Source organism: Talpa occidentalis, unplaced genomic scaffold, assembly GCF_014898055.3.
Source record: "Talpa occidentalis isolate TD23 unplaced genomic scaffold, MPIMG_talOcc4v2.1 talOcc4.12, whole genome shotgun sequence".
Taxonomy (NCBI): domain Eukaryota; kingdom Metazoa; phylum Chordata; class Mammalia; order Eulipotyphla; family Talpidae; genus Talpa; species Talpa occidentalis.
Genome location: NW_023601212.1, coordinates 42,029,072 through 42,042,860, shown reverse-complemented (window position 1 = coordinate 42,042,860; position 13,789 = coordinate 42,029,072). Strand labels below are relative to the sequence as shown.

General features: G+C 41.6%; 1 protein-coding gene across 1 annotated transcript; it reads right to left on the bottom strand.

Moving 5' to 3' along the window:
* Positions 1 to 1,983: 1,983 nt before the first annotated feature.
* Positions 1,984 to 2,925, bottom strand: LOC119242167 (olfactory receptor 1361-like). Its single transcript, XM_037507934.1, has one exon. It carries the CDS (start codon positions 2,923 to 2,925, stop codon positions 1,984 to 1,986), a length of 942 nt encoding a protein of 313 aa, XP_037363831.1.
* Positions 2,926 to 13,789: the final 10,864 nt, after the last annotated feature.

Below are 13,789 nucleotides of genomic sequence, written 5' to 3'. Positions count from 1 at the left end.
TCAAGATTGCAAATATGAAAATGATTCAACTGCTACAACCAAATTCACAAGTAAAAAGAAGCTTATTTAACTTTTCATAATTATCACATGAAAAGTATCTTCTTTGGACCTTACACATGAGTGTATGACAAAGAAAACCTGTAAGGTTGCATTCATGTTGTTTGGTCTTCTATCTTTGCCTTTGGAAGATGTAAATGAAAGTTTTGAGTACACTGTAGAGAATGAAGGTGGAAATTTAGATGACCCAATAGATTATGTTTAAGGTATTTTTTGTAAAGATTTGTTTATTTACACTGGGTACAGTCAGAAGCATAGGAGGGTTAGAGAATTCACCAGAGCCAGAGCAGGGAACAGAACAGGCAGACTGATGAAATACACTGCTGAGGAGAGCAGCGGGTGCAGCAGGAGAGGTCTGCGCACCATGTGGGACACTTGCCGGCGCCTGGGAATCGAACCAGCCCTGCAGAGGCTGCGGGCAGCTTCGCAGCCCAGCGCTGAACCACTTCACCACCAGGGGAGGCCCTGTTTAAGATATTTATGTCCACAGAATATGTGGCAGAGGAAGTTCCAAAATTGCCACCAGATAGTGAACATTGATCACATGATAAACAATGCTGTAGAAAGCTAGCAAATGAAATTTTGAAAGTTGATAGTTGTGTATTTTCTTCTGTTTGGAGATTTATTGAAATGTTTGAAAATGAAAGCAAAACAATGATCAAGTTTTCACCCAGGTTCTTGGTGATCACACTCAAATATAGTCATCAACTTCAAATGAGAAAAACAAAATTGATCTCATATAACCAAAATTGTTAATAGATATAGTGACTATAACACCAATAATCAGAATGATGTGTTCTCGAAAGAATCACAGACTTAAGATTAGCCCTGCCAAATGTGATGATGAAGAAGAGCAAGAATAAATGTGAAATCCAAAATTCAATCATGAACTACGATAAAAATAATGCAAATATAACTGTAATGAAGTCAATTGCTTCTATTATTGCTATTTAATGAGTCATGAACCAAATTTTGCTCACCAGTGTTTTGGATAAAGACAGTTTTCAAAGATTATTTTCATGGACCAAGAGTCCTTTTTTTCTTTTTTAAAGATTTATTTATTTATGCATACAAGAACTGGGGTACAGGCCAGAGGTGTGGGGGCTAAGAGGATTCACCAGAGAGAGAGTGGGGAACAGAACAGGCAGACTGACAGAAATACACTGCTGAGGGGAGCAGCGGGCAAGACAGGAGAGGTCTGTTGTGCCATATGGGCTGCTCCTTGGCCGGGGATCAAACTTGTGCTGCAGAGACAGGACTGCTTCAAAGTGCTGTGCTTAACCCCTTATGCCACCAGGAAAGCCCTCCTTTTTTTTAAAGATTTATTTATTTATGCATACAAAAACTGGGGTACAGGCCAGAGGTGTGGGGGAGTGAGAGGATTCACCAGGGACAGAGTGGGGAACAGAACAGGCGAGTTGACTGAAATACACTGTTGAGAGGAGCAGTGGGTGTGTCAGGAGAAGTCTGATGTGCCATTTGAGTCAGCTACCTGCCTGGGATTTGAACTCGTGCTACAGTGTCAGCAGATAGCTTCATGGTGCTGCATCTTAACCCCTTGCACCACCAAGTATCCATTTTAGACAGAACCACTAAAAAGCAAATTTTTGTCATAGACCACAAGTTTCAATGGACTATTTAACAGGACCAGGTTGCCTATAAGTTAATGGACTCTTTCCTTTTTCCCAAGGTTTTTGTATAGATTACCAGTAACTAAAAGTGACAAAGATGTAGGTAGATCTGGGAAACAAATAATGCAAATAAAATAGATACAAGAAGTCTGGGTAAAAAAAGAACAATGGATGTAGAATAAAGTAATAAATGAACTGAGAATGATATGAAGATATATTTAAGATTAGGACTATGTGGGGAAATTCAAGTAAGATGGGCCCTGTATTTGGAGACTCACATGTCCCAGTGCTGGGGTCACTGAGTGAAAGCTGGCTTCCTACTGAAGAGGGCCCCCAAGGCACCCTTCATGTCACTGTTACGTAGACTGTAGATGAAGGGGTTCATCATGGGAGTGACCACAGTGTACATTACTGCAGCAACTGTGTCTTTCTGAGCCGTGTGGGAGGATGTGGGGCTAAAATAAACCCCAATGAGTGTTCCATAGAACATGGTCACCACAGAGAGATGAGAGCCACAGGTGGAGAATGCCTTCTGCTTTCCCTTCGCAGATGGGATCTTAAGCACAGCAGAGAATATGCGTGTGTACGAGATCAAGATGCCCATGAAGGGCGTGAAAACAAATAAACTACCTATACTATATACCATTGCATTGTTGAGAAAGGTATCAGAGCAGGCCAGCTTCAGCAGAGGGCTGAGATCACAGAAAAAGTGGGGGACCTCATTGTGGGTGCAGAATGAGAGGCGGGTCAGTAATACAGTGTGGGTCAAGGCATTCATGACTGCTGCAGTCCAGGATGCTGCCACCAAGAGGATACACAACTGTGGTGTCACAGATGTGCCATAGTGCAGAGGATGACAGATGGCAGCATAGCGGTCATAGGCCATGGCAGCTAGCAGTAAGCTGTCGATGTCAGCAAACACAATGAAGAAGAATGTCTGAGTCAAACAACCAGCATAAGGGATCCCTTTGTGTCCTGAGATGTGATTGGCCAGCATCTTGGGGATGGTGGTGGAGGTGAAGCAAATGTCCACGAAGGCCAGGTTGGCCAGGAAGAAGTACATGGGGGTGTGGAGTCGGGTGTCAGTGACAATGGCCAGGATGATGAGCAGATTCCCCAGCCCTGTGACCAGGTACATGCTCAGGAAGAGTATGAAGAGCAGCTGCTGTTGCTTGGGATTGTCTGAGAGTCCCAAAAGGATGAATTCTGAGACTTGGGTGAGGTTTTCCCCTCCCATGGTCATCCTGCATCAATCAGAAATGAAAAGGTTGGTTAGCCATTGTCCTAACCAAGACCAGCCCCTCTACTGCATCTAGATTCTATCTCCTCTTTTAGCTCAGACACTCATCGATTCTGCACACTATCTCTTGCAATAGGATTTCCCACCCATATGCTGCATTATTTCCATCACTAAACATATTCATTCCCTACAGCCCACCTGCAAGATACCTCTGTATCTTGTAAACAACTCCCAATAGAATGACTATTTCTCACTTCTACTAACTCTGTCACTGCCTCAGGGATTCATCTGTCCACAGGATAAAGCTCAGCATGCACACAGGTAATTTGGAAGTACTGGAAATTACAGCCTGAGACTAACTTTTGACCATCATGAGATAAAGCTTGTTGGGTGACTCCTGAGTGAGACGGTTCTGGGTTGTGTTCCACGGTTTCTCAGGGATTCCAAGAGATCATTCTAAATGTTCTGAGTGAAACTGTTCATCCACAAACTCACTTCCCCAAACATTCTCCTAGGGCATTTCCCTACATAAACTACTTGCAGTCAAATTCTGACTCAGAACCTGCTTTAGGGAGAATCCAAAATAAGACACAAGCATCCAAAATTTCTTTTTCCTGTGAAAGACCCCATCTTCATCCTAAATACCTTTCCAACAGCTTTCCCCCCGTTCTCTGTTCCATTGACTTTATAGTGTCCAAAATCATCACCTAGCCTTTCTTTTCAAGAGCAATCGTGTCTACTCTTGCTAAAACAGTACTAGACTATATCCAGTGTATACCAGTACAGTTCTCCTGTTGCTAAAACCCAGAAATATCAGGCACAAAGTGGCAAATACCCTTACAAGTCTTTCAAAGAATAGTCAAATTAATTAACCACAAAATGATTATATAAACTTAAAGTCTTTAGATAATTGCTTTTGAATGTTGCAATGTACTTTGCTTTATGTGCACCATTTGAGAAACATTTGAGCAACTGCTTGCTAATTACACCACTGTCACTGTGAGCAGTGTGGTTGTAGTTCTGTGAAATACTATGCTCTAAGAAAGACATCAGTTTATCATTATCCTCAAATTTTGAGATCTGTCCTTGTTTTAAATAGTTGTGAATTACTTTGGTTTTCATTGTTTGTACGTAGTGATGATTTTTGTTTAAGTTGTGTGTGATGTTTTGATAATTGTAAATTTAATTGTAATCTAACATTAAAATAGAGCATGAGAATGAACAGCAACAAAGTTCAAGTAAACCTCTTACTGTTCCCATTAAACACCATGCTGTACACTGTGGGTTTTGTGGAGAGCAGAGAACAAAGGCTATTCACAGTGACTTGAAGTCCTGGAATATCTGAAGTTGAGGCATCAAATCAACCTGGAACAGTTTCGCCGCTGTGTAAGACTCATGGCAAAATATAGCAATTTATATTTGTAAGTTTTTTTTTTTTAAATAGAGGCATGTTTTATTTATTTATTTGTTTGTTTGTTTTGTTTATACATGCACTGGGTACAGTCAGAAGCACGGGAGGGTGAAAGAATTCACCAGTGCCAGAGCGGGGAGCAGAGCAGGCAGAAGGACCGAAGTACACTGCTGAGGGGAGCAGCGGGCGGGCGGCAGGAGAGGTCTGCGTGCCATGTGGGACCCTCCTCCGGTGGCCGGGAGCAGCCAGGGATCAAACTGGCGCCGCAGAGGCCGCGGGCAGCCTCGCAACCCAGCGCTCAACCACTGCGCCACCGGGGAGGCCCGCAATTTATATTTGGAATAAACAAGAAATTAATTTTAAAATAAAAATATGAGTGCAGAACTGTGTGAAAAAGTATAAAGTTTCCTCAAAATTTTAAAATAGAACTCACTTATGACCCAGCAGTTAGGTACAGCAATGGATGGATTATCCTCCATCCTCTATTATTTGTGATCTCTGGGCCTGGAGCAGCAGAAACTTCTCCCTGTTCCCTCTGCCTCCTGCCTGGTTTCTCTCCTTCTCTGCCCAGGAGTACACCCTGTCTCACTTCCTTGTTAATTCTCAACCACTTACAGAGCATCTTCAACAAGGCTTTCTCTAAATGTGGAAGTTTTTTTTTTTAAGATAGACTGATTTATTTTTTTATGTATTTATTTATGCATATAGGAACTGGGGTATAGGCCAGAGGACGGGGGAGTGAGAGGATTCACCAGAGAAAGAGTAGGGAGCAGAACAGGCAGGTCCACCGAAATACACAGTTGAGGGGAGCAGCAGGCAAGACAAGAGAGCTCTGCTGCGCCATGTTGGTTAGCTCCCTGGCTGGTGATCGAACTCATGCCGCAGTGACTGGCAATAGCTTCATAGTGCTGAGGCAACACCTGTGCCACCAGAGAAGCCCCTAAATGTGGAATGAATTCTGAGTCTCCTCTCACCCCAGCAGCATATGTGAAAAAGGAAACCATAAAAGTAAAACATCAAGTAACACAGTTCTGTACATGTTGGGGATACACGAATGTGTACATCATGTAAACTCTTACCCTAACAACAACAAAAAGCTCAGCCAGCCTATCCCCAAAATGGCCAGTCAACAAAGTAAAAGATGCTCACCCTCACCAATAGCCAGGTATACATCATATTGAGATGCAGCTTCAAGCCCACCACACCAACCAGAGCCGGACCCCCCAGCGCTGCCTGCTGGGCAGCAGCAGTGCTCACACACAGGCAGGAGCTGCCTGGGATGGACACTGGAGGGAGAGCTGGAAATACCGAATGAAGCTGAAATTGTGGGTTCCCTGTGATCTCGCAAGACTACCACACGGGATTTCCTCAAAGGCGGACATGAAGCACACTTAAGGATATTTGGAAAGAGGGAGGAACATCAAATATGATATCCCACCAGTGGACATTTCCATTGTTATAAAAGTGGAAGAAATGTGGAGCTGTTAGCACTAACCTGACTGATTATCACAGGCCTGGGCAAAAGAAGTAAAATCACAGAAGTGTGTGCACAGAGCCCATCAATTCCGTAAAGTTAAAAATCCTACAACACAGTTCTTTGTTTTGGTGGATACATGAATGAAAACATCATGTAAACTCTTACAGCTCAACCAGGGACTGCCCCATCCTCTGTGACTTGTGTGCTCTGGGTCTCTGGATCAGGAGAGGCAGTCCCTCACCTGCTACCCTGGTGTCTGAATGGTGAGCTTGTGCATGAGAGTGAAACACTTATTACAGAACGTTGGTTATAAAAGGGGAAGGGGTTGTGTGGTGAATAGAATGGGCCAGCAGAATTACAATCTGTGTTTTTTCTGACTGCCCAAAATATGCAAACACATGCACACATACGCACACCCACACACCTGTCATTGTCCCCACCTACCTTCAAGGAGTGCACTAGGAGGGAGAGGGTCAAATGAGTGGGCAAGCGAATGGTGGGTCTCAGTCCCATTCTCTGGTCACAGTAACTGTTCTGGATCTCCCAGCACCAGGGTCCATGGAGCACCCTTGGGTGCCTCACCTTTGCTGAACTTGCTCAGGTTCCACAGGCCCTGACCCAAACCCAACTCAGCGTGTGCCCCAAAGCTGTTCTTCCTCTATACCCAAGCTCAGTGCTGACCCCTCTGCCCTCTGCTCAACCAGACCAGACATGCAGGGCTCCTTCTACCCCACTCAGTACATCCTGATGAATTTGCCACTCTTCATCCTGTACACCACTCCTTCCCAGCACACCAGTAGATTCTCATCTTGTCACTCTTAGATGCCAAACCTGCCCCTTTTTTGTTTCTTTGGCTGCAGGCTAGCTCTTCCTATCTCCACCTCACAATAACCACCACCATGATGAAATGACCTGCCTCTCCCTCCTTTAAAATCCTTCACCAACTCCACATTACCTGATACTAATAGCATTTCTAATAGTATTTCTTGTTTGCTTCCTGGACACCTGACACATGCCAAGGAGTTTGATATGCTTCCTCTTACTCTAAGATTCTCTAAGATATGTATTCCTACCTCCTCCACTTATAGGAAGAGTTTTAGAGGAAAAGATCAACCATCCTGTGTCTCACCATCTCTTTTTTCAAAGTTCTTCAACTCTCTGATGCAACTCCAGAGGCTGGAATCTCTTATATACACGGAGCACTTTCATTTTATTTTGTTTATATTATACAGACAAATGTACTGAGCCCAGAGAGGCAAAGCCACTTCCCCAAGGCCATACAGCAGGCCTGGTTAATGACACCATGGCTTCCTGCTTGCTGTTTCATTTCTCTGTACCTCATCCTCTCCCCCCACTCACCTGTGGAAGGTGTCCCTTCTGTCTGTGAAGATATCTGAAGGAGGTGAGCCAGCTCTAGCTGGGAGTGTTCTAAGTTGACTTGAAGGCAGGTCTTTGGCTCCATAGGAGGATCACGAGGGCCTGGAAGAGTCCAATTTACCTTCTATCCTCACTCCTCATGTTTAGTCCCTGGTGCCTTGTTAGGGCTTATGCTAATTGTCCGCTCCACACTCCATCCCTGCTTGCACCATCCTCTTGGGGGGGTGGGAGGGTACTGCTGCAGGTCGTTCTGGGCTTTTCTTTCCGTTCCTGAGTTAGGGTGGTGGGCACCCTGGGACATTTTGTGGTACTTCCCAGTGGAAATCCCCCAGCTCTAATGGATCCACCCAACTGCTGGATACACCCATTGCTCTTCAATGTGGGTAGCAATGCCTGGTAACATTTATATTTTAGTTGAAGCAAGTCAGATAACATAAAACTAAATATTTTAAAGTGAAAGATTCAGTGGTATTTAGGACATTTACAATGTTGAGCAACAACTACCTCTGCATAATTCCTAAACATTTCATCACCCCAAAATAAATTTTCTATTTATTAGTGCAATATCCCATTCCTCTCCCCCAACCCCTGACAGCCACTAATCTATTTTCTGTCTATGAAATAACCTGTTCTGGACATTTCCGTAATAGAGCCACACACTATATGACCTTTTCTGTCTGATTGCTTCCCCTAGGTAAGTATACATGTACATGTGTAGATTCTTCTACACATGTGTCAGTGCTTCATTCCATTTTATGGTTGAGCAAAATTCCACAATGTGTTTATCCATTCATTCACTGATGGATGTGGGTCGTTCACACCTTTGACAATTGTGAATAATGCTGTTGTGGACACTGGTGTACAAGTAATTGAAGCCCTGTTTGCAGGAGAGAAGAATTGCTGGCATTTCATCCTTAGTTTTTGGATAACCATCAAACTGTTTTCCACAGTGGCTGCACCATTTTACATTCCCACCACCACGTACAATGGTTGCAATTTCTACACATCCTCACCAATACTTGCTGTTGTCATCTGTCTTTATTGTGCCCATCCGGGTGAATGTAGAGTGCTAGTACATTGTGGCTTTGATTTGTGTTTCTCTGGCAGATAATCACGTTGTGCATCTTTGTATGTTCCAGATATTTTTCAGCCTATGTATCTACTGCTCAAGCATATTTGAACACAAGTATGTTTATTTAAAAACTAAACAACAGACTATGTGGTAATATAAAACCTGTCTCCCAGATTGAATATTAATAAGGAGGATATTCCAATGAAATAAGCTTTTGGTTGTTTCAAACCAACCTAACAGTAACAATGATATTAGCTAATACTTCCAGATATGCTGTGGCAAAACTCATGGTGAAGGGTCAATTTTTGACAATTGAACATTTTTTAACTATTTCTCATTACAACTGATCAGTAATTTCCTTTACCCTCATGATGTGACTGAAATAGAATTATTATTTTTTATTTTTATATATTTCTTACATCATTTTTCATTTTTGCACAATGTATGCATTTTCATCTTGGTTATATTCCCCATTTAATTGCACCCCCCCTTATTTTGACCCCAATCCCTCCTCTCCCCACTCCCCCATAGTGTATCTCTGGTTTATAGTTGCTTGTTGATTTTGATTTTTTCTTTATTATATTCTTTTTCCTGGTCTCTTATTTAGGTTTTCTAAACTCCTGCTATGAGTGAAATCATCCGGTATTTTTCTTTTTCTTTCTGGCTTATTTCACTGAGCATGATCCCTTCCAACTCCATCCATGTTGCTGCAAATTGCATGAGTTTGTCTTTTTTGATTGCTGAGTAATATACCATTGTGTATATATACCACATCTTCTTGATCCAGTCATCTATGTTTGGGCATTTGGGTTGTTTCCAAAGCTTAGCCATTGTAAATACTGCTGCTATAAACATAGGGGTGCAGGTGCTCTTTGGAATTAATGTTTCTGTGTCCTTTGGGTAAATACCTAGGAGTGGAATTGCTGGATCATATGGAAGCTCCATCTTTAGCAGGCTGAGGAATCTCCACACAGCTTTCCATAGTGGTTGGACCAGTTTGCACTCCCACCAGCAGTGCAGGAAAGTTCCTTTTTCTCCACATCTTGGCCAACATTTGTTGTTGCTAGATTTTTTAATATGTGCCATTCTCACTGGTGTGAGATGGTATCTCATTGTAGTTTTGATTTGCATTTCCCTGATTGCAAGTGATGTTGAACACTTTTTCATATGCCTATTAGCCATTTGTATTTCCTCTTTGGAGAAGTTTCTTTTTAGCTCTTCTGCCCATTTTTTGACGGGATTATTTTCTTTGTTGTTGTTGAGTCTCGTCAGCTCTTTGTAGATTTTTGTGATCAGTCCTTTATCATTAGTGTTGTGTGCAAAAATGTTCTCCCAGTCGGTGGGGTTTCTCTTTGTTTTTGTTATTGTCTCTTCTTTTGCTGTGCAGAAGCTCTTTAATTTGATGTAGTCCCAGCTGTTTATCTTTGCCTTCACTATCACTGCTTTGGGTGATGTGTCTGTAAAGATGTCTTTGAAATAGAATTATTTTAAGGATAGAAGTATCTTCACCAGCATTTTCTGGGTTGCATTAAGATCAACCTGATGTCTTTCATGTCGCAGGTTCATTGCACAAGTGTAGTTGAAATGTTATATACTTGCTATATAGATATGTATAAAATTGAAATTTTATTAATGCTTAAGCAGAAATATTTGGAGTCTGTATTAATAAAATAAAACATTAGGTTGTAAAACAATTTGGGGATTATAGAGACATATTTCAGTATGAACTTTAATATTTTTTATTGCAGTAACATTAGTTTACAACACAGTATAGTTTTAAGTGTTACATCTTCTCGTCTCAGCAACTGTATATTTTACATTGCACCTACTACCAAATGTCCAGTCACCATCCAACAACCTATTTGCTCCCTCTTCTTTCACCTCTGGTAACAAACTCTTTTGCTGTTAGGGCTAACAGTTTGTTTTTGTTTTTTTTTTTTCTGTTTATTTGATGGCTTTTGCTTTCTTTATATTCCACAAACAAGTAAAATCATATGGTATTTGTATTTCTCCTTTTCATATGTTTCACTTAGCGTAATTCCCTTAAGTCCCCTCCATGTAGTTGAAAATGGTGTGGTTTCATCTTTTTTATGACCAAGTAGTATTCCATTTTGTATATATACCACATCTTCTTAATCCATTTCTTTGTCTTCAGGCACTTGGTTCTTTCCTTACTTCAGCTTTTATAAATATCCCTGCAATAAACTTAAGTGTATTCTTCAGTTAAATATCTAGAAAGGGAATTACTGAATCATGCAGGAATTCCATTTTTAATTTTTTGAGGACCTCAACAAGTGTCTGCAACAATTTTCATTCCTGCCATCAATGCACAAGGCTTCCTTTTTCTCCACATCCTCACCAATATGAATTATATTGTAACTTTTTGATAATAGCTATTCTAACCAGTGTAAGGTAAAATTTCATTGCCATGTTGATATGCATTTCCCTAATGATAAGTAACGCAGAACACCTTTTCACATGTCTGTTGCCATCTATATATCTTCTTTAGTGAAATTCATATCTAGATCCAGTACTCATTTTTTAATAGGTGTGTGTAATTTTTTGTTGTTGAGTTGTACAAGTCCTTTACATTTGCTTTGCAAATATCTTTTCCCATTCAGTAGGCTACCTTTTCATTTTAACAATGGGTACTTTCACTTTGCAAAAGATTTTTTAGTTTAATGCAGCCCTGTTTGTTCATAATCTTTTTTGTTTGTTTTGCTATTGGAGATAAATCCACAAAAACACCACTAAGGCTGATATCATAGAGCTGCTACCTATGTTCTCCTCTACATATCTTATGGTTTCAGTTTAACATTCAAGTCTTTAACTCACTTAAAATTAAAGAGACACAATCTTGTATTTATTATATTAATCTTTCTCCTTCTGACTTATTTCTCTTGGCATAATCTCTTCCAGCTCCACCCTGAGAAATATTCTATTGTGTATACATAACACATCTTTTTCTTAGGGAGCCTAGCTCAAAGTTTTTCTATTTTTTCTTCAAAGATCTATCTTTTGGTATAATTGATCTTTTGGACTTTCCTTTTGGTTTCTATTTCATTTATTTCTGCTCCAACATTTATTTTTTTTCCTTCCACTGTCTTTTGGATAATTTTGGATTTTTTTTTTCATCCTTGAGATGAGAGATAAGGTGGTTTGTCTGGGCTCTTTCTAGTTTCCTAATGTGGAACTTTATTGCTACATACCTTTTTCATAGAACTGATTTTGCTTTGTCTCATACATTCTGAAAGGCTTTGTCCTCATTATCATCAAGGTATTTTTAATTTCTTCTTTGATTTCTTCATTAACCTAGTGGTTTTTCAGTAGTGTATTCTTCAGTCTCCACATATTAGAGATTTCCTTGTTTCCTTTTGTAATTTATTTGTGGCTCAGTACCTTTATGTTATGATTTCTATCTTCATGAATGTGCTGATGCTTGTTTTGTGAGCCAGTACATGGTCAATCTTGGAGAATGAACTATGTACACTTGAGAAAAAAATGTGTATTCAGCTGTATTTTTAGTGTAATACCCAAATATCTATTAGAACCAGGCAGTCTATCCCTTTGTTTAGGGTGATTATGTCCTTATTTATTTTCTGTCTGGTTGATCTGTCCATTGTTAAGATTGGGGTCCTTAGGTCTCCAATCACATGTGTATTTGCTCCAATGTCTGTTTTCAAATTTGATAGTAGTTTTTTGATGTTTTTTTGGTGTCCCTTAGTTGGTGAGTATATGTTGATGTGTGTTATGTGTTCCTGTTGTTTTGTTCCCTTGATCATTATATAGTGTCCACCCCTGTCTCTTGTTACTTTTATAAACTGGAAGTCTATATAAGTATGGCCATATATATATACAGCTATTCCAGCTTTCCTTTGGTTGTCATTTGTTTGCAGGATTGTTTTCCATACCTTTGCTTTCAGTTTATGTTCATCTTTGGTACTTAGGTGTTTTTTCTGGAGGCAACAGAAGATTGGATTCTGTTTCCTAATCCAACAATATATACTGTGCCATTTTATCAGTGAGTTCAATCCATTATATTTACAGTGATTATTGACATATAAATGTCTGTCACTAACATTTTGTTCCTAGCTTTGTGGTTCTATTTAATTCCTTATCATTTGTGTTCATTCCTCTCTTTGTTTCAAATCCTAAAACTTCTTTTAATATTTCTTGGAGGGGGAGCAGTGCTTAGTGGATCCACACTCTCTCAGATTTTATTTGTCTGAGAAGGTCCTTATCTCTTTCTCATATACTTGGAGAGCCTTGCAGGATAGAATACTCTCGGCTGATATTTGTTTTTCTTGGAGTACTTTGTATATGGCATTCCATTCTCTTCTTGCCCTTAGTATTTCTTTAGAGAGGTCTTATGTGAATCTAATTGGTGTTCCTTTATAGGTTATCTAATTTTTCCACCTTGTCAGCTTCATTATTTTTGTTCTTTGCCTTGGATTCTTGAAAGTTTTACCATAATGTGTTTTATCTTTATCTAGGTAGCTAGGTTGTATTTCTATGTTCATTTTTTTCTTCAAATTTGGAAATTCCTGGAAGGGGGGCGGAGCAACATGGCGGCGAGGAGACACTGCGAGTAAGATCTCCCATTAAAAAAAGTTAATAGGGAGGAAAAGCGGCAGGTCCCAGTGAGAACCGGGACACGGAAGATAAACGGGTGACTCCAGCAAACTACCCGAAGAAGAAAGTGGCCATAAAAGAGGACTAGAAGGGAGGGAAGCACAGAACCCTGCTCCCCTCCCCCACCCACAGAGTCGGCACTCTCCGACCGCCAGAGAGGAGGAAAACAACAAACCAAAACGGCCAACAAGAACAAACTACGCAGCAAGCGGGACTGTGAGTGGAAAGGAACTATTGCAGCCACCACACCCCGTGAACGGGAGCTGAGGCGAACCCTGCAGGATTCGTGGCGGCGGTGAGCAAACGGCTCCAGGCGCCATTAGAGAAGAACAAAGACCCCGGGAGACGCGCACACAGCCCGGGCTGCCGGTAAGCTTGCGCGTTCCGCCACGCACTCGGCGAGCTTGAAAAGCAAGTGCAGACAGGATCTCGGCTGCCCAGGTACCCACGCCTGCGACCTAGGCTTGCGGGGAGACAACCTAGGCTTGCGGGGAGACGCGCGGAGGTCCTCACTGAGGTGAAGGTCCCTCCCTGAGTAAGCAGGAACCAGGCGCCCAGGCACGGGAGCGGGTGCAAAAGGCGCCATTCTTGGCGCGCAGACCTCTCCTGCCGCCCGCTGCTCCCCTCAGCAGTGTACTTCGGCCCTTCTGCCTGCTCTGCTCCCCGCTCTGGCTCTGGTGAGTTCTCTCACCCTCCCGCGCTTCTGACTGTACCCAGTGCTTGTATGAATAAATAAATAAATAAATAAATCTTTAAAAAAAAAAAAAAAGGCGCCATTCCCGCGCCACTGAACTGGGCTACAGCCCGCGTCCTGTAACTGAGGGCTTTGAACTGAGACACGGGGCACGAAAATTCGGGGCGTGGGTTCTCCACGACGGTGGGGCACAAGGCA

Excerpts from the sequence above, each read along its gene's own strand:
- LOC119242167 (XM_037507934.1), bottom strand. The coding sequence starts at position 2,925 with ATGGGAGGGGAAAACCTCACCCAAGTCTCAGAATTCATCCTTTTGGGA.